The sequence below is a fragment of the Papio anubis genome, chromosome 1, assembly GCF_008728515.1.
Source record: "Papio anubis isolate 15944 chromosome 1, Panubis1.0, whole genome shotgun sequence".
NCBI classification, from domain to species: domain Eukaryota; kingdom Metazoa; phylum Chordata; class Mammalia; order Primates; family Cercopithecidae; genus Papio; species Papio anubis.
The window spans coordinates 121,236,426-121,257,985 of record NC_044976.1 but is presented as its reverse complement, the minus strand read 5'-3'; the positions used below and the strand labels follow the sequence as shown (position 1 = coordinate 121,257,985).

At 40.3% G+C, this 21,560-nt stretch overlaps 1 protein-coding gene across 3 annotated transcripts in view; it reads left to right on the top strand.

The window, feature by feature from the left end:
- Positions 1–17,687, top strand: part of CTSS (cathepsin S) — a 38,752-nt gene extending 21,065 nt beyond the window's left edge. For all 3 annotated transcript variants that reach the window (XM_031652610.1, XM_003892591.5, XM_017946970.3), the window contains 2 exons: positions 138–240; positions 14,660–17,687. In XM_031652610.1, coding sequence (XP_031508470.1) covers positions 138–240; positions 14,660–14,759 — 203 coding nt within the window. In that variant the 3' untranslated portion in view covers positions 14,760–17,687. The remainder of the gene's footprint in view (positions 1–137; positions 241–14,659) is intronic.
- Positions 17,688–21,560: the final 3,873 nt, after the last annotated feature.

Sequence of the window (21,560 nt, the reverse complement as noted above, 5' to 3'; positions counted from 1 at the left end):
CGCCCGGCCATGTCCTTAACTTTTTAAATTAATCTTGCTATGTAGTCAAAGCAGGCTAATAAAAAGTAATACAGTTTTTAAATGCCCTTTATTATCCTATAGTATTCACTCTTTTTTCCTACCCAATTGATTCTCAGGTGTCTACTATGAACCATCCTGTACTCAGAATGTGAATCATGGTGTACTTGTGGTTGGCTATGGTGTTCTTAACGGGAAAGAATACTGGCTTGTGAAAAACAGGTAATATATTTACACTTTATATTTAATTGGAATCAGGAATTTGAGGGAGTTTCAGCAAATACTCTCTTATGATTTTGATGATGATGATTATGATCATGATATTGACAATGATGAACTTTATAGCTTCTTACAAAGTGACATTCTAAATTTCTCAGTGCCCCCATCTCTTCACTTACTATTCCTTCTTCATCAGTTTGTTTTCATGGTTTGTCTTCTGTACTACTTCTCTGATCATTCCTTCTCAGCCTCTCTTACAAACCTATTCCTCTGTTTAGCCCAAAAATGTTGGTATTTCCCAAGGCCCTATCCTCTGCCCATTCCTCCTCTTATTTTATTTTTTCTTGGGTGCCATAATTCCACTCTTAGGACTCTAGCTATAACCTTTATATGCCAATAGCTTTTGAATCTCTAGCTCTAGTTCCGACATCTTCCCAGAACTTTAGACTTATCTGGACACACCCACTTGCACATATCTTAGTCTCTCCAAACTCAATACATCCAAATAATTCAGTACTCTCTCCCCCATCCTGTTCCTCCTTCAGAATTTCCCACATCAGTAAAGAGCCACACAACACAGTCACCCAGTAAGATATGATGGATTCATCTGAGACCTCCCCAAGTCTGACCAAGCAACCAATTAGTCAAAGCAATTTTACTTCATCTATGTCCTTGATTCTGTCCCTTCTCTGTTTCTTCTATTACGGCTCTAGTTCAGGCATCTCTGGTGTGGACTATTGCTGTCCCCTTGTAACTGGTCTCCTTTACTCTCTCTTTTCTTCCCCTTTACCCTCAAATCCATCTTTCATACTGCTGCCAAACTTATTTGTCTAAAATATGAACGAGTCTGGGCTTATAACTCTTCTACTGAGTTTTATGCAGTGTAAAATTAATGTTCCCTGACAGAAGACAAGTCCTGTAGGCCGTGCTCCCTGCCTTGCCAGCCTCACCTCCTGGCATTCGTTGCCTCCTATTTTCACTCTGGTTATATTGCGCTATCCACAGTTGTAGTTCCCATACATTCCACTTTATCTGTAATACCTTCCTTTCTATCTCGGTTTGTGTTCCCTCTGCCTAGAATATCCTGTCTTCTCTTTTGGTTTACTTCTCCTTTTCTTCAGAAGCAGCTCAGGCACAATCTATTCCAGAAAGTCTTTCCTGAATCCTTGGGATGAGCAAAATGTCTTTTTTCTATGCTGCCAAAATGTCCTATACATACTGGATCACAGCATTTTAGGCATTATATTTAAATTGCATTTTTACCTGTCTGTCACTCCAATGTTCTGTACGTGCCTTTGGGGAGAGATTATGTCTTGTCTTCGTATCCGCAGCACAGACTAAGTGGGTGGCACCGAAAGGCCCCTCAATATATGTGTTGAACTGACATCTATATCACTCATAAACAAAAGGAACATAACTTCTAGAGGGAAAAAAGGGAGGATATATGAAGAGTTGAGGCTTTGGGGCACGCCTGGAGTTTCTCTTTGTGTTAGTTTGCTATGGCTGCCATGACAAAGTGCCACGAACTGAGCAGCTTAAATAACAGAAATTTGTATCTCCCAGTTCTGGAGGCTGGAAGTCTAAGATCAAGGTGTTACTAGCTTCTCATGCTGTGAGGAAGAAATATTCGTGGACACAGGAAAAAAAAATTACTGTATGATCTTACTTATATGTGGGATCGGAAAAAGTCAAACTTACAGAAACAGACAGTAGAATGATGGCTGCCAGGGACTGGAGGCTGGGTAAATGAGGAGATGTTGATCAAAGAGTGTAAACTTTCAGGTATAAGATGAACAGGTTCTGGGAATCAAAGGTACAGCCCGGGTGGAGATGGATGCATTATTTCATTTGATTATGGCAGTCATTGCACAATGTGCACATACATCAAGTCATCACACTGTACACCTTGAGTTTATACAATCTGTGTCAATTAAATATGTTCTTTTAATTAAAAAAAAAATGTTTGATGCCTCTCCCCTAGCTTCTGAAAGTTTGCTGGTGATCTTGGACTTTCCTCGGCCTTTAGAACCATCCCCCTGACCTCTGCCTTCATTTTCACATGACATTCTGCCTGTATGCATTTCTGTATCTATTCATAATTTTACTTTCTTCCCCTTCTTGAGACAGGGTCTCACTCTGTCACCCAGGCTGGAGTGCAGTGGGGTGATCAATGTTCACTGCAGCCTCAAACTCCTGGGCTCAAGCAATCCTCCCACATCATCCACCAAAGTAGCTGGCACTACAGGCATGCACCACCGCACCAGGCAAATTTTAATTTCTATTTGTAGAGACAGGATCTCTCTCTGTTTCCCAGACTGGTCTCAAACTCCTGGGTTCAAGTGATCTTCCTGCTTTGGTCTCCCAGAGCCCAGAGCTCTGGGATTATAGGTGTGAGCCACCGTGCCTAGCCAATTTTCCCTTTTCATGAGCATCATTCATGTTGGATTAGGACCCGCCCTAATGACCTCATCTTAATTTAATTAATTATGTCTACATCAACCCCATCTCTCAATAAGTTCACATTCTGAGGTACTGGAGGTTAGGATTCCAACATGAATTTTGCGGGGACACAATGCAACCCATAACACCCCTCAAATCTTTACTTGAAGTACGTAGTCTACAAATCAAACAAAAGGTGCTTTCCTAACCTTTTCCCATTGTGGCACACATAGAAGATGATGATATTTGTATGGCCATCTGGGAAAGTAGCTGAGAGGATCAATATCTTGGCTCACTGATAACCTATTCACGGCACTGGTCAGCTTGGGTGTAGACCAGTGATAGCTTTTTAAAATGAAGCCATTTCCCTCATATCTTATTGACTCTCTAAGGAACTCCCTACAGCAGGTGTTCTAAATTTTCTCCTCTACTGAAGCTGCTCTTGAAGATCATCTCATCTTTTAGTGTTGAAATTCAAAGCTGCTTCTCTTCACTCATTCATTCAACAAGCACTTACTAGGCATCTACAATGTGATTGGCATTATCTAGGCCCTGGAGATACAAAAAATAGTAAGAAACCATCCTGTCCTAAAGGCACTCGCAATCTAACATGAAAAATATATATATATTTTATATATACATACATAATATATAATATATAATATACATTATATACAATTTGTATTATATATACATACTTCTATAATGCATATATAATACATATATAATATATATTATATTTGATTATGGCAATTATGTCTAGGGTTGATGTAGACATAATACATACATATACATACATATATAATATATAATATATACATACATATTATATATTATACATACATACATACATAATATATAATATATTACATATACATACATTGTATATTACATACATATTATGTAATATATATTATGTATATGTACATATTATATAATATATAATGTATACATACATTATATAATATATATTATGTATACATACATATAAATCTCTCTATCTATCTATCTATAGAGAGAGAGAGAGGCTGCAGTGAACATTGATCACCCCACTGCACTCCAGCCTGTCTCAAAAAGGGGAAAAAAATAAAATTATGAAGAGAGACAGAAATTCATGCATATATATATATATATATATATATATATATATAGGTTTTTTTCTTTTTTTGAGACAGAGTCTCACTCTGTTGCCCAGGCTGGAGTGCAATGGTGCAATCTCGGCTCACTGTAGCCTCCACCTCCCAGGTTCCAGCGATTCTCCTGCCTTAGCCTCCTTGGTAGCTGGGATTACAGGCGCTCACCACCACGCTGGCTAATTTTTGTATTTTTAGTAGAGATAGGGTTTCACCATGTTGGCCAGGCTGGTCTCAAACTCCCGACCTAAGGTGATACACCCACCTCGGCCTCCCAAAGTGCTGGGATTACAGGTGTGAGCCACCGCGCCCAGCCTAGATAGATTTTTAAACGATACAACAAACACATCGTGGTATAATGATACATGTCTAAATGCTATGGGAGGAGGAAATGCCTAACAGTCTAAACTTCCACAGAGAAGACACTATTTGCATCAAGTTTTCAGATGTATGGAATTATTCATGTATTGGAGGAAGAAAGTGCATTAGAGGTTGGAAAGTTGCTCAACGACCCAGAAAACATATGCAATGGCACATTTCTCACTATCTTGATTCATCTTGTTACATCAACTTTAGCCTCATATCTTACATTATTTTATCCACCTGTCTGTTACATGAGTTTGCTATATCAAAGCAAACTCATCTGCTCCTTCAGTTTCAACTATTGCCATTATGTAGATGATCCCCAGTTCATAATCTCTGAAAATGACCTCCTAACTAAGTGACAGACTTTCTTGTCCAACTTCCAATTTGGCAGCTCTACTTGAAAAATCCAAACTCCCCACCTACATCACCCTACTACCAACATATACACACGCTCATACTCAATAAGTTTACAATGTTCTTCTCTTCCTTTCATCGCTCATCCCTGAAAAGGATTTTAGAACAAGCTCAAGGGAAAACTATTCCCTGTTTTGGGTAATATATTACCATCTTCAGATTATTACAGCCTAAGCATCATTTTGGCCTTCTCCTTTTTCCCCCTCAACCCACACAGCCCTATCCATTTGGCCTCTGAATCATATTTTATATGAATTTTCTCTTTGCCATTCCCAATGGCTCTGCTGTAATTCAGATTCTATTCCAGCCATCTATAGAGGTATCTTCTTAAAATATAGATCATGTCAACTCCTGCTCAAAAATTCTAAATAGTTCACCATTGTCTAAAAATGAAGTCCAAACACCTGGCCAGGCATTCCAGGTACTCCACTATCTAGTTTTTAACATAATCTTAGACATTTCTTCCACTATATTTTCATATACCCACAGTCATACTCTGGCCATAGTGAACTACTTATTCATCATTCCCTAAGTTTACAGATACATCCCTACCTCTGTTTCTTTATATATGCTGCTTCATCTTTCTGAAATGCCTGTGAAGCCCAATGCTGTCTACAAAAATACCACCCGTCTTGGTGAAATGGGCATTCTTATACAGTTTGACGGGAAAGTAAGCTGTATTTATTCTTTTTTTTTGGGGGGGGGGGGACGGAGTCACTCTGCCACCAGGCTGGAGTGCAGTGGCATGATCTCAGCTCACTGCAACCTCCGCCTTTCAGATTCAAGTGATTCTTCTGCCTCAGTCTCCTGAGTAGCTGGGACTACAGGCACGTGCCACCACACCCAGCTAATTTTTGTATTTTTAGTAGAGACGGGGTTTCACCATGTTGGATGGGGTTTCACCATGTTTGATGGAGTTTCACCATGTTGGCTAGGATGGTCTCGATCTCTTGACCTCATGATCTTCCCACCTCGGTCTCCCAAAGTGCTGGGATTATAGGCGTGAGCCACCGCACCCTGCCTATTCTCTTTCTTGAAAGCAATTTGACGATATGATAAAGAACTTTTTAAATGTTCATATTCTTTACCCACCCCCCTTGTTTTTGTTTTTTGTTTTTTGTTTTGAGACAGAGTCTCGCTCTGTCACCCAGGCTGGAGTGCAGTGGCACGATCTCGGCTCACTGCAACCTCCGCCTCCCGGGTTCAAGCGATTCTCCTACCTCAGTCTCCCGCGTAGCTGGGATTACAGGCACCCACCAACACGCCTGGCTAATTTTTGTATTTTTAGTAGAGATAGGGTTTCACTATGTTGGTCAGGCTGGTCTCCAACTCCTGATCTTGGGTGATCTGCCTGCCTTGGCCTCCCAAAGTGCTAGGATTACAGGCGCAAGCCACTGCGCCCAGCCAGTGCCCCATTACTTTTTTTTCTTGGAATCTATATGAAGAAAATAATCCTAAATATGGGAAAACTTTCATACCCAACTTAGGTGAATTGTAGCATTATTCTTTAGTAAGTAGCCAAAAATGCCTAACAATAGGTATATGATTAAATAAATTATGACATAATCAACTCCATGCATTAGAAATATTCAGACTATTATTAATAACCTAATAAAATACTTGGGATATATATTTAAATGAAAAAAGATACACATAAATATAAAATTTATATGTAGTATAAATATTAGCTGAATGTGGTAAGCTCATGCTTATAACTCGAGAGCTTCGGGAGGCCAAGGCAGGAGGATCACTTGAGGCCAGGAGTTTAAGGCCAGCTTGAGCAACATAGGGAGACCCAGTCTCTACAAACAAATTTTAAAAATTAGCTGGGCATGGTGGCATGTGCCTGTAATATCAACTACTCGAGAGGCTGAGGTAGGGGGATTTTTTGAGCCCAGGAGTTTAGGGCTACAGTGAGCCATGATCACACCACCGCCCTCTAGCCTAGGTGACAGAGCAGGACCCTATCTCAAAAAAAAAAAAAAAAAAAAAAATTAAGTTAAACATAGTATGTCCAACCAGGCTTACTGGCTCATGCTTGTAATCCCAGCACTTTGGGAGGCTGAACTGGGAGGATCTCTTGAGCCCAGGGGTTCAAGACCAGCCTGGGGAACATAGACCCCATCTCTGTACAAAAATAAGCCAGGCATGGTGACACACACCTGTGGTCCCAGCTACTTGGGAGACTGAGGTGGGAAGATCACTTGAGCCCATGAAGTTGAGGTCGCTGTGAGTGAGCCATGATCACATCACTCAACTCCAGCTTCATTGACAGAATGAGATCCTATCTCAAAAAAAGAGGAGGGAGGCCGGGCGCGGTGGCTCAAGCCTATAATCCCAGCACTTTGGGAGGCCGAGGCAGGCGGATCACGAGGTCAGGAGATCGAGACGATCCTGGCTAACTCGGTGAAACCCTGTATCTACTAAAAATACAGAAAAAAAAATTAGCCGGGCGTGGTGGCACATGCCTGTAGTCCCAGCTACTCGGGAGGCTGAGACAGGAGAATGGCATGAACCTGGGAGGCGGAGCTTGCAGTGAGCCAAGATCGCGCCACTGCGCTCCACACTCCAGCCTGGGTGACAGAGCAAGACTCCGTCTCAAAAAAAAAAAAAAAAAAAAGGAAAAAAAAAAAAAAGATATTAATTTTAAAATGAAAAAAAAAAAGTCATTACAAATCCTATTCATTTTTAAATCCTGCCTCAAATACTATCTCTTTCATACCCCATTCACTTAGAATTGTTTCTCTATTTCCTAAGCTTTGGCAATGCTTTATGAATTCTATGATAGTATTTTACACATATCCTTTGTGTTATAGCTATTTGTGCAAACCATGCTCTATTCACTAAAATGTAAACTTCTTCAAGGTAGGATAGTCTCTTGTTCATTTTTGCATCTTCATTCAGACACTAATTCAACAAACATATATTGAGTACCTACCATGTGCCAAGCTAGGAACTAGCAATTGGAAATGAAAAATGCAGCTTTTCTACCATCCCTCAAGGTACTCCTAGTCTAACGGAGTAAAGGAAACAGGCAGGTGCATGTATAGTCCGTTTCAACTCAATGTGATAAATGCTAAAATAGAGGTGGCATAGGTTGCACTGGAGGCATAGAAGAACTTCGGCAGGTGATTTAACTTCTTTAACTTTTAGTTTCATCACCCTTCTTACAATGGAAGAGAGTTAGGGCCTTGCTCTGGATTAGGTTTTGGCTTAAGGGAATGTTGTGGCTGCTTTGCTCTTTTATCTAGACCACTCAAATCATATCAGCGATAAGGCCAGTTCACTTTCTTCCCTTTCTTTTTTTTCTTCCTTTTCTTTTCTTTTTCTTCTTTCTTTCTTTTTCTTTTTTTTTCGTTGTTGTTTGTTTGTTGTTATTGAGAGTCTCACTCTGTCACCCAGGCTGGAGTGCAGTGGCACAATCTCAGCTCACTGCAACCTCTGCCTCCCAGGCTCAAGCAGTCCTCCCACTTCAGCCCTCCAAGTAGCTGGGACTACAGGCACGTGCCACCAGGCACAGGTAATCTCTGTATTTTTAGCATGTTGCCCAGGCTGGTCTTGATCTCCTGAGCTCAAGTTATCTACCTGCTTCAACTTCCCAAAGTGCTGGGATTACAGGCATGAGCCACTGCACCTGGCCCGTTGTGTTGCTTTCTTATCATTCATGTGTTCACTGGAGTAGCATTTTAATTTCCTCCAAGAACTTTCCTTTTGCATTCACAACATGGCTAACTGGTTCAAGAGGTCTAGCTTTCAGCCTACCTTGGCTTTCACAAAGCATAATCATTTCTAGCTTTGATGTAAAATGAGAGATGTAGAACTCTTCCTTTCACTTGAACACTTAGAAGCCACTGAAAGGTTGTTTTTTGTTTGTTTGTTTTTGTTTTTTGAGACAGAGTCTCCCTCTGTTGCCCAGGCTGGAGTACAGTGGCGCAATCTCGGCTCACTGAAACCTCTGCCTCCCAGGTTCTAAGCAATTCTCCTGCCTCAGCCTCTGGAGTAGCTGGGATTACAGGCGCGCACCACCACACCTGGCTAATTTTGTATTTTTAGTACAGACGGGGTTTCGCCATGTTGGCCAGGCTGGTCTCGAACTCTTGTCCTCAGGTGATCCACCCGCCCCGGTCTCCCAAAGTGCTGGGATTACAAGCATGAGCCACCGTGCCCAGCCCATTGTAAGGTTATTAATTGGCCTAATTTCAATATCATTGTGTCTCAGGGAAGAGGGAGGCCAAAGAAGAGAGATGAGGGAAGTGTCAGTTAGTGGAGCAGTCAGAACACACACCACTTATCAATTAAGTTCACCATCTTATATGCGTGTGGCTCATGGCACCCCAAGACAATTACAATAGTAACATTAAAGTTCACTGGTCCCATCCTGGGCAACATAGCAAGACTCTGTCTCTACAGATAGTTTTTTTTTTTTAATTACCCGGGCATGGTGGTGCATATCTGTGGTCCCAGCTACTTGGGAGGCTGAGGCAGGAGCCTGAGCCCTGGAGGTTGAGGCTGCAGTGAGCTGTGATTGTGCCACTGCACTCCAGCCTGGATGACAGAGTGAGACCCTGTCTCAAAAATTAAAAAAAAAAAAATCACTGATCACAGTTCACCATAACAGATTTGCTAATAATGAAAACCGTTGAAATATTATGAGAAATGCCAAAATATGACACAGGGACATGAAGTGAGCACAGGCTGTTGGAAACATTGTGCCAATAGACTTGCTCCATGCAGGGTTACCACAAATCTTCAATTTGTAAAAAATGCAAAATTTGCAATGCACAATAAAGCGAAGCACAATAAAACAAGATATGCCTGCATTTCTCAATACCTCTACTGTTACCATTAGAGTTCAAGCCACCATCTATCTCCTGGTCTATTGCAATAATCTTGTAATGGTAGCTGCTTCCCTCTTGTTTGCTTGCAGTCAATCCTCTATACATTAACCAGAGTTATCTTTTTAAAGCATAAAGTAGATTATGTTACCCTTCTACCCCAAACCCTCTAATGGCTTTCCTTCCCATTCAGAATAAAACCCATGACCTGTAAAGCATGACATTATCTGGCCTTAGCCTGCCTCTCCAACTACCTCTCCAACTACTCTCCCCTCTCTCATTCAGCTCCTGGCACATTAGCCTTTTTGCTATTTCTTGACACACCATGCTTATTTCTTTTTTTTTTTTTTTTTTTTTGAGGCGGAGTCTTGCTCGGTAGCCCGGGCTGGAGTGCAGTGGCCGGATCTCAGCTCACTGCAAGCTCCGCCTCCCGGGTTTACGCCATTCTTCTGCCTCAGCCTCCCAAGTAGCTGGGACTACAGGCGCCCGCCACCTCGCCCGGCTAGTTTTTTGTATTTTTAGTAGAGACGGGGTTTCACGGTGTTAGCCAGGATGGTCTCGATCTCCTGACCTCGTGATCCGCCCGTCTCGGCCTCCCAAAGTGCTGGGATTACAAGCTTGAGCCACCGCGCCCGGCCCCACCATGCTTATTTCTAGCTCTTTATCCAGGTCTTTGCCTCACTTGCATCTTTGCTCAAACATCCACTCAGCGAAGCTTTTCCCGACCATTCCGCCTCAAATTGAGCTCTGTCTCCTAACACTCTGTATCCCTTATCCTGCTTTATTTTTCTTTATTGTACTTATCATATTATATCATCAAGTATTTCTTTGTTTACTGTATGTTTCTCCTCTAGAACCTAGGCTTTAGAAAGACTTTGTCTCTGTAATCCTAATGCCTAGAAGAGTGTCTGGCACAGCCTAAGAAGCCCAGGACTTCAGTCTATTACAAAGGAAACTGGCATTGATCAACTTTCCCACTTTGCTAAGGGCTACGAGGCTTTCTGAGACATAGGACTTTCTTTTTAAAAACAGGACAGTCCCAGGCAAACTGGGACTGGTGATCACCCTAGAAGAAGGCTATATATATATATTTTAAAGTAGACGGACTCAGCCTGGCTAGGTGGCTCATGCCTGTAATCCCAGCACTTTGGGAGGCCGAGGTGGGAGGATCACCTGAGGTTGGGAGTTCGAGACCAGCCTGGCCAACATGGAGAAACTCCATCTCTACTAAAAATACAAAATTATCCGGGCATGGTCGCGCATGCCTATAATCCCAGCTACTCAGGAGGCTGAGGCAGGAGAATCACTTGAACCTGGGAGGTGGAGGTTGCGGCGAGCCAAGGCTATGCCATTGCACTCCAGCCTGGGCAATAAGAGCAAAACTCCATCTCAAAAAAAAAAGTAGATGTACTCTACTTGAGTCCGATCAGATGTACTCATACCTGGATAATAATAAAAATAGCTACCTTCACTTAGTAAGCATTGGCTATATACCAAATATTGTGTGAGTACTTTAAATACATTTTGTAATTTAATTTTTAAAGTACTCTTATGAGACAGGCATTTAGTTAACAAACTTACCTAAAGTTGAACAGTTTGAGTGAAAGAGCTATAGAATTAATAAAAAAATATACAACTTGATAAGTACTGGAATGAACATTTGGAGCAGACTTTGTATAATTCTGAAGGCAAGACTTTGTCCTCAGATACTTTATTTAGCTTAAGATTTTTTTTTTTTAAATCAGTTTCATTGTTTAAGGGAAGTTAGCAGGACTTAGTCAAAAAGAAGTCTGGGATCTTTTGAAAAATTGGGGGCAATTGATCTTGGTTGGTAAAACTAAGAAAAGCAAATTATCTAGATGTTGAATGGGGTCTGGGATTCCTTGGTCTCACGGACTGAATTAATACTGCTAGTAACTAGCCCTTCAATTCAATTTTCATACTAGATCTCAGGTCCAAACTCAGTTCATCTAAAATTATTTATTTTACCTATTATTTAAGGTAGTGACCATAGTAAGATATAAATTACATGAGATTCTAGATGTACTGGTCTCAATTTCATTCCCCATATGATTTCACTCACAGAGATAACTGTAGGGATAGGCATAGTATAAAAGTTAGAGTGGGCTTTGGAATAAAATAATCCTATATTTGAACTCTGGCTTCACAATTTACTATCTATGTGACTTTTGGCAAGCCACTTTACCACTCTGCCCTTCTGTTTTTTTCTTTAGTAAAAGAAGATAATACTCACCTCACATGATGATGATTAAATTAGATAATTTATGTTAATCTGTTTGGCACAGAGTAAGTGCTAAATAAGTGGTGTCTATTAATATCAATGATAGCCTGGCCAGATTATTGTTATTGCTTTTGCTTATTAAACTAGATATTAAAAGAGCATTGCTGCAGCTTGGGCAACATAGTGAGACCTCTTCTCTACTAAAAACAAAAAATTGGCCGAGCATGGTGGTATGCACCTGTGGTCCTAGCTACTGGGAAGGCTGAGGCAGAAGGATTGCTTGAGCACAGGAGGTTGAAGAAGTTACAGTGAGCTGTGATTGCACCACCACACTCCAACAGAGCAACATGGTGAGACTGTGTCAAAAACAAACAAAAGAACCCACTACAGCCATTGGTTGATTAGAGGAGATGATGAAGTTTGAATTTTCTTGTAAAGGCATGGAGAGCCATCAAAAATTTCTAAGCAGTGGAGTGGCAATTAAGTGAAAGGAAGCAAAGAAAGGCGCTCATGAAAATGTTTGAGAAGGACTGACCAGAGAGAGATAAGAAAATCAGAACATAGTAGTGTCTTAAAGCCAAGAGACCAGTAAGGTGGGAGTAGACAACTGTGTTAAATGGTACAGAGAGAAAAAAATAGGACCTGCAAAAGGTCCAGTGAGGGCTGATACATAGAATATATAAGGCCTCTTAAAGCACAGTCCTTTTAAATGGTGTCATTTGTCTTCCAACAATAAACCAGCATTTCTTAGGTTCTCCACTGCATGCAAAAACACAACCTTTGAGTCCCTGAGCCAAAATTTGTAACAGCTTCCCTTTGCCTTTGTAATTGAAGTACGTGTTCCTCCACAGGCTGTTCTAAGCTGTTCACAACATGACCCCAAACCAGCTTTCTATCCTCTTTTTCCGCTATTCTACTAAAGATATCCAGTTTTCCTTTCAACTAAATTTCTTACTGCTCTCCAGACACACTAGGCATTTTCTCAATTTCACACTTTTATTTGTATCCTAGAGCACTTAATGAATTTTGCCTTGTATGATATTTATATACCTACCACTACAAAATCTCAGAATGATAAAGAGCTTCAGAAATCATTCCTCTTACAAGGATTTTCTAAGTTTTTTCATCAGTCTTGGTAAAATAAGAAAAATAAGAATATTTTGGTGACTTTTTCATTAATCTAAATTTATTTACTCAAAAGACTATCCTTAAAATAGAGATTATCTCTTTGGAATTTTTGCTTTTGGTGTTAAAATGAATTTTCTTTTACAACATAATGGTGACAGTAAGTAGTATGGTTTTTATTTATTTTCTTTTTTTGAGACAGTCTCACTCTGTTGCCCAGGCTGGAGTGCACAGGTGCAATCTTGGCTTCCTGCAACCTCCGCCTTGCCTCCCAGGTTCAAGCGATTCTCATACCTCAGCCTCTCCAGTAGCTGGGACTACAGGCTCATGCTACCATGCCCAGCTAATTTTTGTATTTTCAGTAGAGACGGGGTTTCACCATGTTGGCCAGACTGGTCTCGAACTCCTGACTTCAAATTATCTGCCTGTCTATGCCTCCCAAAGTGCTGGGATTACAGGCATGAACCACCGTGCCCAGCCAATAGTATACTTTTTAAAAAGGATGTCCATACAGCCAGGCGTGGTGGCTCACGCCTGTAATCCCGGCTCTTTGGGAGGCCAAGGTGGGTGGGTCACTTGAGGTCAGGAGTTGGAGACCAGCCTGACCAACATGAAGAAACCCCGTCTCTACTAAAAATACAAAATTAGCCATCGTGGTGGCACATGCCAGGAGTAGTAGTCCTAGCTACTCGGGAGGCTGAGGCAGGAGAATCACTTGAACCCGGGAGGCCGAGGCTGCAGTGAGCTGAGATTGCACCATGGCACTCCAGTCTGGGCAACTAAGAGCGAAACTTCATCTGCAAGAAAAAAAAAAAAGGTGTCCATACATGCTAATTTAGAAATTGATAACTGTATATCGATCTGCAAAAACCTTTTAACTCCTCTAAGTCCATGAAATCAAAAAGTAAAACACTGATCTACTCGAACCCTAATCCGACCCATGATTTCTCTCTGCAACATCGCTAACAATTAGCCTCCGCTTGCTTGAACACTTCCAGTGCCAGGTAGAATATTCCTTTTTTTGGTTTTGTTTTGCTTTGTTTTGTTTTGAGACAGGGTCAGGCTGGAGTGTCAGGAATGCAGCGGTGTAATCATAACTCACTGTACTCTCAAACCCCTGGGCTTAAATGGTCTTGCCACTTCAGCCTGCAGAGTAGCTAAGGAATACAGGTACACGCCACCATGCCTGGCTAATTAAAAAAAAAAAAATTGTAGAATCAGGGACTTGCTATTTTGCCCAGGCTGGTCTCAAACTCTGACCTCAAACAATCCCACTTCAGCCTCTCAAAGCACCTGGATTACAAGTGTGAGCCACCATGCCTGGCTCATTTTTCAATAGCTTTAATTATAAGAAAGTCTTATCGCAGCTCCACTTCTAGATGAAAAACTCTTTCAGAGCTGCATTTTTGTTGTTGGCTTTAGAATTCCCTCCCCTATAGCTTTTTCACAGTAGTAACTCAAAAATATTTCTTAATTGGCATTCTCTAGAGGAATTTAAGTTTGATGGAAAATCATTACCCACGATACTGTTATAAAAAAATTTAGAGATAGAGCCTTATAAAAGATACTAATAATCTTTCCTTAGAGAAGTCATATTTGCAAAGTAGGAGGATTAAAGGACTGGGATGGATCTTACTATAGTTTTCCTTAGGTATTAAGTCTATTCATCAATATAGCACTAAAGCTTTCCAAACCATTATTTTGAATTGCCTAAAATCCCTGGAGAAACTACTATATTATTTCATTCTAATTTTGTTTTACAGTCTTTCATATATAATCACTTACAGGAGAAAAACAATGAGATAAAAAGTTGATAACATGATTTGATTGCATGCATTTGTAATTTTGTGTTATTTCTTTTTTTAAAGCTGGGGCCGCAACTTTGGTGAAGAAGGATATATTCGGATGGCAAGAAATAAAGGAAATCATTGTGGGATTGCTAGTTTCCCCTCTTACCCAGAAATCTAGAGAGGATCTCTTCTTTTTATAACAAATCAAGAAATATGAAGCACTTTCTCTTAACTTAATTTTTCCTGCTGTATCCAGAAGAAATAATTGTGTCACGATTAATGTGTATTTACTGTACTAATTAAAAAATATAGTTTGAGGCCAGGCACGGTGGCTCACGCCTGTAATCCCAGTACTTTGGGAGGCCAAGGCAGGCATATCAACTTGAGGCCAGGAGTTAAAGACAGGCCTGGCTAACATGGTGAAACCCCGTCTCTACTAAAAATACAAAACATTAGCGAAGCGTAATGGTGCATGCCTGTAATCCCAGCTACTTGGGAGGCTGAAGCACAAGATTCCTTGAACCCAAGAGGTTGAGGCTGTGGTGAGCTGAGACCACACCACTGTACTCCAGCCTGGACAACAGAGTGGAGACTCTGTTTCCAAAAAACAGAAAAGATAATATAGTTTGATTCTTCGTTTTTTAAAATTTGCAAATCTCAGGAAAAAGTTTGCTAAGTAAATTAGTAGTGTACTGTAGATATAACTGTATAAAAATTGTTCAAACTAAAACAATCTGTCATTGTTCATTGTTTTATTTTATACTCTTTGTCTTTTTAAGACCCCTGATAGCCTTTTGTAACTTGATGGCTTAAAAGTACTTAATAAATCTGCCATTTCAAATTTCTGTCATTGCCACATACCATTCTTATTCCTAGGCAACTATTAATAATCTATCCTGAGAATATTAATTGTGGTATTCTGGTGATGGGCTTTAGCAACTTTGATGAAAGAAAATATTAGGCTATAAATGTCCTAAGAGTTCAGATTGTATCTTTGCACATAAAAGGATTCAAAACGCCATGTGTAGCGGCTAATGCCTGTAATCCCAACACTTTGGGAAGCTGAGGTAGGAGGATAGCCTTGAGCCCAGGATTTCAAGACCAGCTTGGGCAACATAGTGAGACCTTGTCTCCACAAAAAAAAAAAAAAAAAAAAAAAAAGGAAACTATCCAGGAGTTTCCTTTTTCTAAAGCTGGGGCCACAACTTTGGTGAAGAAGGATATATTTGGATGGCGTGTGTGCCTGTGGTCCCTGCTATGCAGATGTCTAAGATAGGAGGATCACATGAGCCCAGGAGGGTGGAAATGCAGTGAACTGTAATTGCACCACTGCACTCCAGCCTGGGTGACGGAGCAAGACCCTGTCTTAAAAAAAAGAGGATTCAACACATATTTTTAAATTAAATCATGTTAAAGTAAACAAATGCATAAAAGACAAGCACTTTGAAAGAATTATTTTAATGATCAACAATTTAATGTATTAGTCCAAATTATTTTTACCTAGTGATCAACAATTTGACCAGGGCCTTTTTTTGGCAAATAACTGAGCCAACCAGAATAAAATAACCAATACTCCACTGCTCATATTTTTATCTAGTTCAGATGGATCTTCCTCACAACTGCTCTAGATTAGTAGATGCATCTAAGCAGGCAGCAGGAACTTTAAATTTTTTAAGTTCATGCCTATGACATGAACAATGTGTGGGATAATGTCATTAATACATCTTAAATTGACCTAAACTAATTTCACCAACTCTGGTTCCTTCTCCATAAAGCACATTTTAAGGAACAAGAATTGTTAAATATAAAAACATAAATAATACCATAATACATGGCTATCATCAAACGTGTATAGAATATTATAGTTAAAAAGTATTTAGTTGATTACTTTTCAGGTTTTTTTTTTTTTTTTTTTGAGATGGAGTCTCACTGTGTTGCCCAGGCTGGAGTGCAGTGGCGCCATCTCAGCTCACTGCAACCTCTGCCTCCTGAGTTCAAGCAATTCTTCTACCTCAGCCTCCCGAGTAGCTAGGATTATAGGCGTGTGCCATCATGCCCAGCTAATTTTTGTATTTTTAGTAGAGACAGGGTTTTGCCACATTGGTCAGGCTGGTCTCAAACTCCTGACCTCAGGTGATCTACCCATCTCAGCCTCCCAAAGTGCTAGGATTACAGGCGTGAGCCACTGAACCCAGCCTACTTTTCAGTTTTAACATAATTTTTGTTTTATCCGCAACTTTTCAGGTATTGAAAGTAGAACAAAAACATGGGTTCTTAGTCTTTAGCAATCTGATAAATCTTATGAATGCCTTCTCAGAATCATGTTTTTAAATGCATAAAATATGTAGGATTACAAAGGAATCTAATTATATCAAAATACAGTTATTAAAATGTTAAAAGATAAGTTTGTTATATACTAATATGCATGCATCTTTATAAATGCATTAAATAAGAGTTAATATCTATCCTAAATTTGAAGTAGTGATGAGCATAATGAAAACAGATGCAAAAAAGTAATGTGATATGAAAATATCTGGGTTTTCTTTTGATGAAGTATGGCTAATATTACTGTGGTTTTTGAACTATGTTCAGAATTGAAGAAAATCCTTTCAGTTTGAGGTTAGTGATGGGGTTCAGGACACCCTACACAAAATATAGCACCTTGACATATTGAATATTTTAAGCTGAAGGCATTTGAGGAAATTGCAGAAGCAGGAAGGTGACTCTGACCTTCTGCCTGCCCTTCTCCCTAGAAGCAGCCATTAAACCTGGGAATAATTTTCTGATCTTCCCCTGAAGTACATCATAAGACTCTCATGTAAGAGGTGCTCTCACGGCACCCAAAGAAAAGGAGCATCCTTACCTCCAAAAGCACAGGGACACAAAGAGGAATCTAAACAACCAGGCCTGCTCAGTTTCCCCCAGTGTATTACATTTAGCTTGTTCACACTTTGCCCTATGACATTTCTCCATCACTGGCTGCTCTTCATCAAACCTACTATAAAAAACATTCAAGTTCAACTGTTTCTTTGGGCCTTTATTTCCTTATGGAGGCTCTCATGTCATGCAAAACTTATGTTAAATAAATGTGCAGGCTTTTCTCTTGCTAATTTCTCTTTTGTTATAGGGATCTCAGCCCTAAATCTAGGATGGATAGAAGGAAAGATATGTTCTCCCCTACATTAGTAAAAATAAAAATGGAATTTTTTACCCATACAAATTCACAAATTCCCTGAATTCTATCCAAGAAGCCTTTGAGAGTTGTGGCTCTCAAGTAAAGAATGCCTGAACTAAACAAGTAGAATAATGAAATATTTTTTAAAAATTTCACTGTATGCCCAATATAAAGGGAAATTGTTAAAAATAAGTCATTTCAAACTTATAGACATAAAAAATTATCTGAAAATATAAATTTAAAACAAAAACATTTAGGATTTACAGAATGATGGAAAAAACTCTGAAACAATTTTTAGACAGCAGTATGCAAGATGATTTGAAGAAAAAGTTTTAAAAGCCAGGTACAGTGGCTCACACCTGTAATCCCAGCACTTTGGGAGGCTGAGGTGGGAGCATCACTTGGGTCAGAATTTCGAGAGGCTGGTCTTGAACTCCTGGACTCAAGTGATCCTCCTGCCTCTTGTTATGAGCACATAAAAAGATCTCCATCTCTACAAAAAATAAAAAAATTAGCCAGGTGTGGTGATGCGTGCCTGTAGTCCCAGCTACTACAGGAAAGGCTGAGGTGGCAGGATCACTTGAACCCGGGAGCCTGAGGCTGCAGGGAGCCATGATAGTGCCACTGCACTCCAGCCTGTGTGATCTTGTTTCAAAATAAATAAATTGGCAAATAATAAAATAAATAAAATTTTAAAATGAGACAACCTAGGCCAAGCGTGGTGGCTTATGCCTATAATCCTAGCACTTTGGGAGGCCGAGGCGGGCAGATCACTTGAGGTCAGGAGTTGGAGACCAGCCTGGCCAACAGAGTCTCTACTAAAAATACAAAATTTAGTGGGGCATGATGGTGGGCGCCTGTAATCCCAGCTACTTGGGAGGCTGAGACAGGAGAATTGCTTGAACCCAGGAGGCGGAGGTTGCAGTGAGCCAAGATCGTGCCATTTCACTCCAGCCTGGGCAACAAGAATGAAAGTCCATCTGAAGAAAAAAAAGAAACAATCTAAAAGATATTCTAGTAGTCTATATGTGTGGTGATAAAACCCTAAACTACCTAAATATATCATTTTCTGAAAACAGCAAAAAAATAAAAAATAAACCTGGGAGCCATCACAGAGTAAAAGTTGACAGAATTTTAAACTGTATAATAAAAGTAAGGAAATGGTGCTCACTTTGGCAGCACATACACTAAAATTTGAATGATACAGAGAAAATTAGCCAAAAAGAATTGAAAAATTATATTTAAAAAAAGAAACAAGAAGATTTAAATATTCCAGAACTAGGCGTCCATGAGACAATGCCATTAAAACATGTAACATAAATATGACAGATACTTAGTATTTCTTTTCTCTTTTTTTTCCTTTTTTTTTTTTTTTTTTTTGAGACAGAGTCTCACTCTGTCACCCAGGCTGGAGTGCAGTGGTGCCATCACTGCTCACTGAAGCCTTGAACTCCTGGGCTTAAGCTATTTTCTCACCTCACACACCTTCCCCACCCCTCCAGTAGCTGGGACTAGAGGTGCAAGCCACCATTTCTGGCTTATTTGTGTGTGTGTGTGTAAAGATGGGAGTCTCAATATGTTGCCCAGGCTGCTCTCCAACTCCTGGCCTCAAGTGATCCTCCCACTTTGGTCTCCCAAAGTACAGGGATTACAGGCATAAGACTTACTATTTCTTTGAATCAAATTATGCTTTTCTGACTCTTCTCTTCTAGATGAGAATCTTGATGATGCTTCAAGTATGCATACTCTAAGTTACCAGAAAAACTATAAATCAGAACATGTAATAAAGGGGGCCGGGCATGGTGGCTCACGCCCGTAATCCCAGCATTTTGGGAGGCCAAGGCGGGCAGATCACCTGAGGTCAGAAGTTCGAGGCTAGCCTGGCCAACATGACAAAATGCCGCCTCTACTAAAAATACAAAAATTAGCCTGGCGTGGTGGTGGATGCCTGTAATCCCAGTTACTCTGGAGGCTGAGGCAGGAGAATTGCTTGAACCCAGAAAGGGGAGGTTGCAGTGAGCTGAGATCACACCACTGTACTCCAGTCTGGGCGACACAGCAAGACTGTCTCAAAAGAAAATGAAAAAAAGTGAAAATAGGCCTGGCATAGTAGTTCATGCCTGAAATACTTTGGGAGGCTAAGGCAGGAATATCACTTGAGGCCAGTAGTTCAACATCAGTCTGCTCAACATAGCAAGACCCTGACTCTACAAAAAAATTAAAAAGTAGCCGAGTGTTATGGCACACACCTGCAGTCCTAGTTGTTACAGAGGCTGAGGCGGGAGGATTGCTTGAGCCCAGGAGCTTGAGGCCGCAGCAAAGTATGATTGCACCACTGCACTCCAGCCTGTGAGACTGAAAGAGATCCTGCCTCTAAAGAAAAAAAAAGTGGCTGGGCACAGTGGCCCACGCCTATAATCCCAGCATTTTGGGAGTCCAAGGTGGGCAAATCACCTGAAGTCAGGAGTTCGAAACCAGTCTGGCCAACATGGTGAAATCCCATCTTTACTAAAAATACAAAAATTAGTTGCATGTAGTGGTGCATGCCTGTAATCCCAGCTACTGGGGAGGCTGAGGCAGGAGAATTCCTTGAACCCGGGAGGCGGAGGTTGCAGTGAGCCAAGATTATGCCACTGCACTCCAGCCTGGGCAAAAGAGTGAGACTCCATCTCAAAAAAACAAAACAAAACAACAAAAAAACCACACACAAAAAAAACAGTGACAATTATAATTCAGAATAATTATTAGACCAAGATTTTCACTATTTTTAATCCTGTTCACAAGGTTCTAGTCTTCATTTCTCTCCTAGTTGAATGACTTTGGGCAAATCTTTTCATATCTAGGGTGGCTGTTTTCTCCTTTGTAATGAAGATATGTCAAAGTTTATGAATACAGGCTTATCTTGTTTTATTGTACTTTGCTTTACTGTGCTTTGCAGATATTGCATTTTTTTATTTTTTATTTTTATTTTTTTACAAATTGCAGGTTTGTGGCAACCCAGCATCAAATAAGTCTGTCAGTGCTGTTTTCCCAACAGCATATGCTTACTTCATGTCTTTGTGTCACATTTTGGTCATTCTTGCAATATTTTAAACTTTTTCATTATTATTATTATCTGCTATGGTGATCTGTGATCAGTGATCTTTGATGTTACTATGATAATTGTCATAGGAAGCCAAAAACCGAACCCATGTAAAATGGTGAATATAATCAATAAATATTGTGTGTGTTCTAACTGCTCCATTTACTGGCTGTGTCCCCATCTCTCTTCCTCTCCTTGGATCTCCCTATTTTCTAAGACACAACAACATTTAAATTAGGTCAATTCATAACCCTACACTGTTGTCTGTGTGTTCAAGTGAAAGAAAGAGTTGCATGCCTCTCACTTAAAAGCTAGAAATGATTAAGCTTAGTGAAGAAGGCATGCCAAAAGCCAAGATAGGCTGAAAGGCCTCTTGTGCCAAATAGTTGTGAATGTAAAGGGAAAGTTCTTGGAGGAAATTGCAAGTGCTACTCCAGTGAACACATGAATGATAAGAAAGTGAAACAACTTTATTGGTGATTTGGAGAAAGTTTGAGTGGTCTGAATAGAAGATTGAGCCAGCCACTACATGCTTTTAAACCAAAGTCTAATCCAGAGCAAGGCCCTAACTCCTCAACTCTAAAAAGGCTGACAGAGATGCAGAAGCTGCAGAAGAAAAGTCTGAAGCTAGCAGATGTTGGTTCATGAGGTTTCAGGGATGAAGCCATTCTCCATAACACAAAAGTGCTGAGATCGCGCCACCACACTCCAGCCTGGGTGAC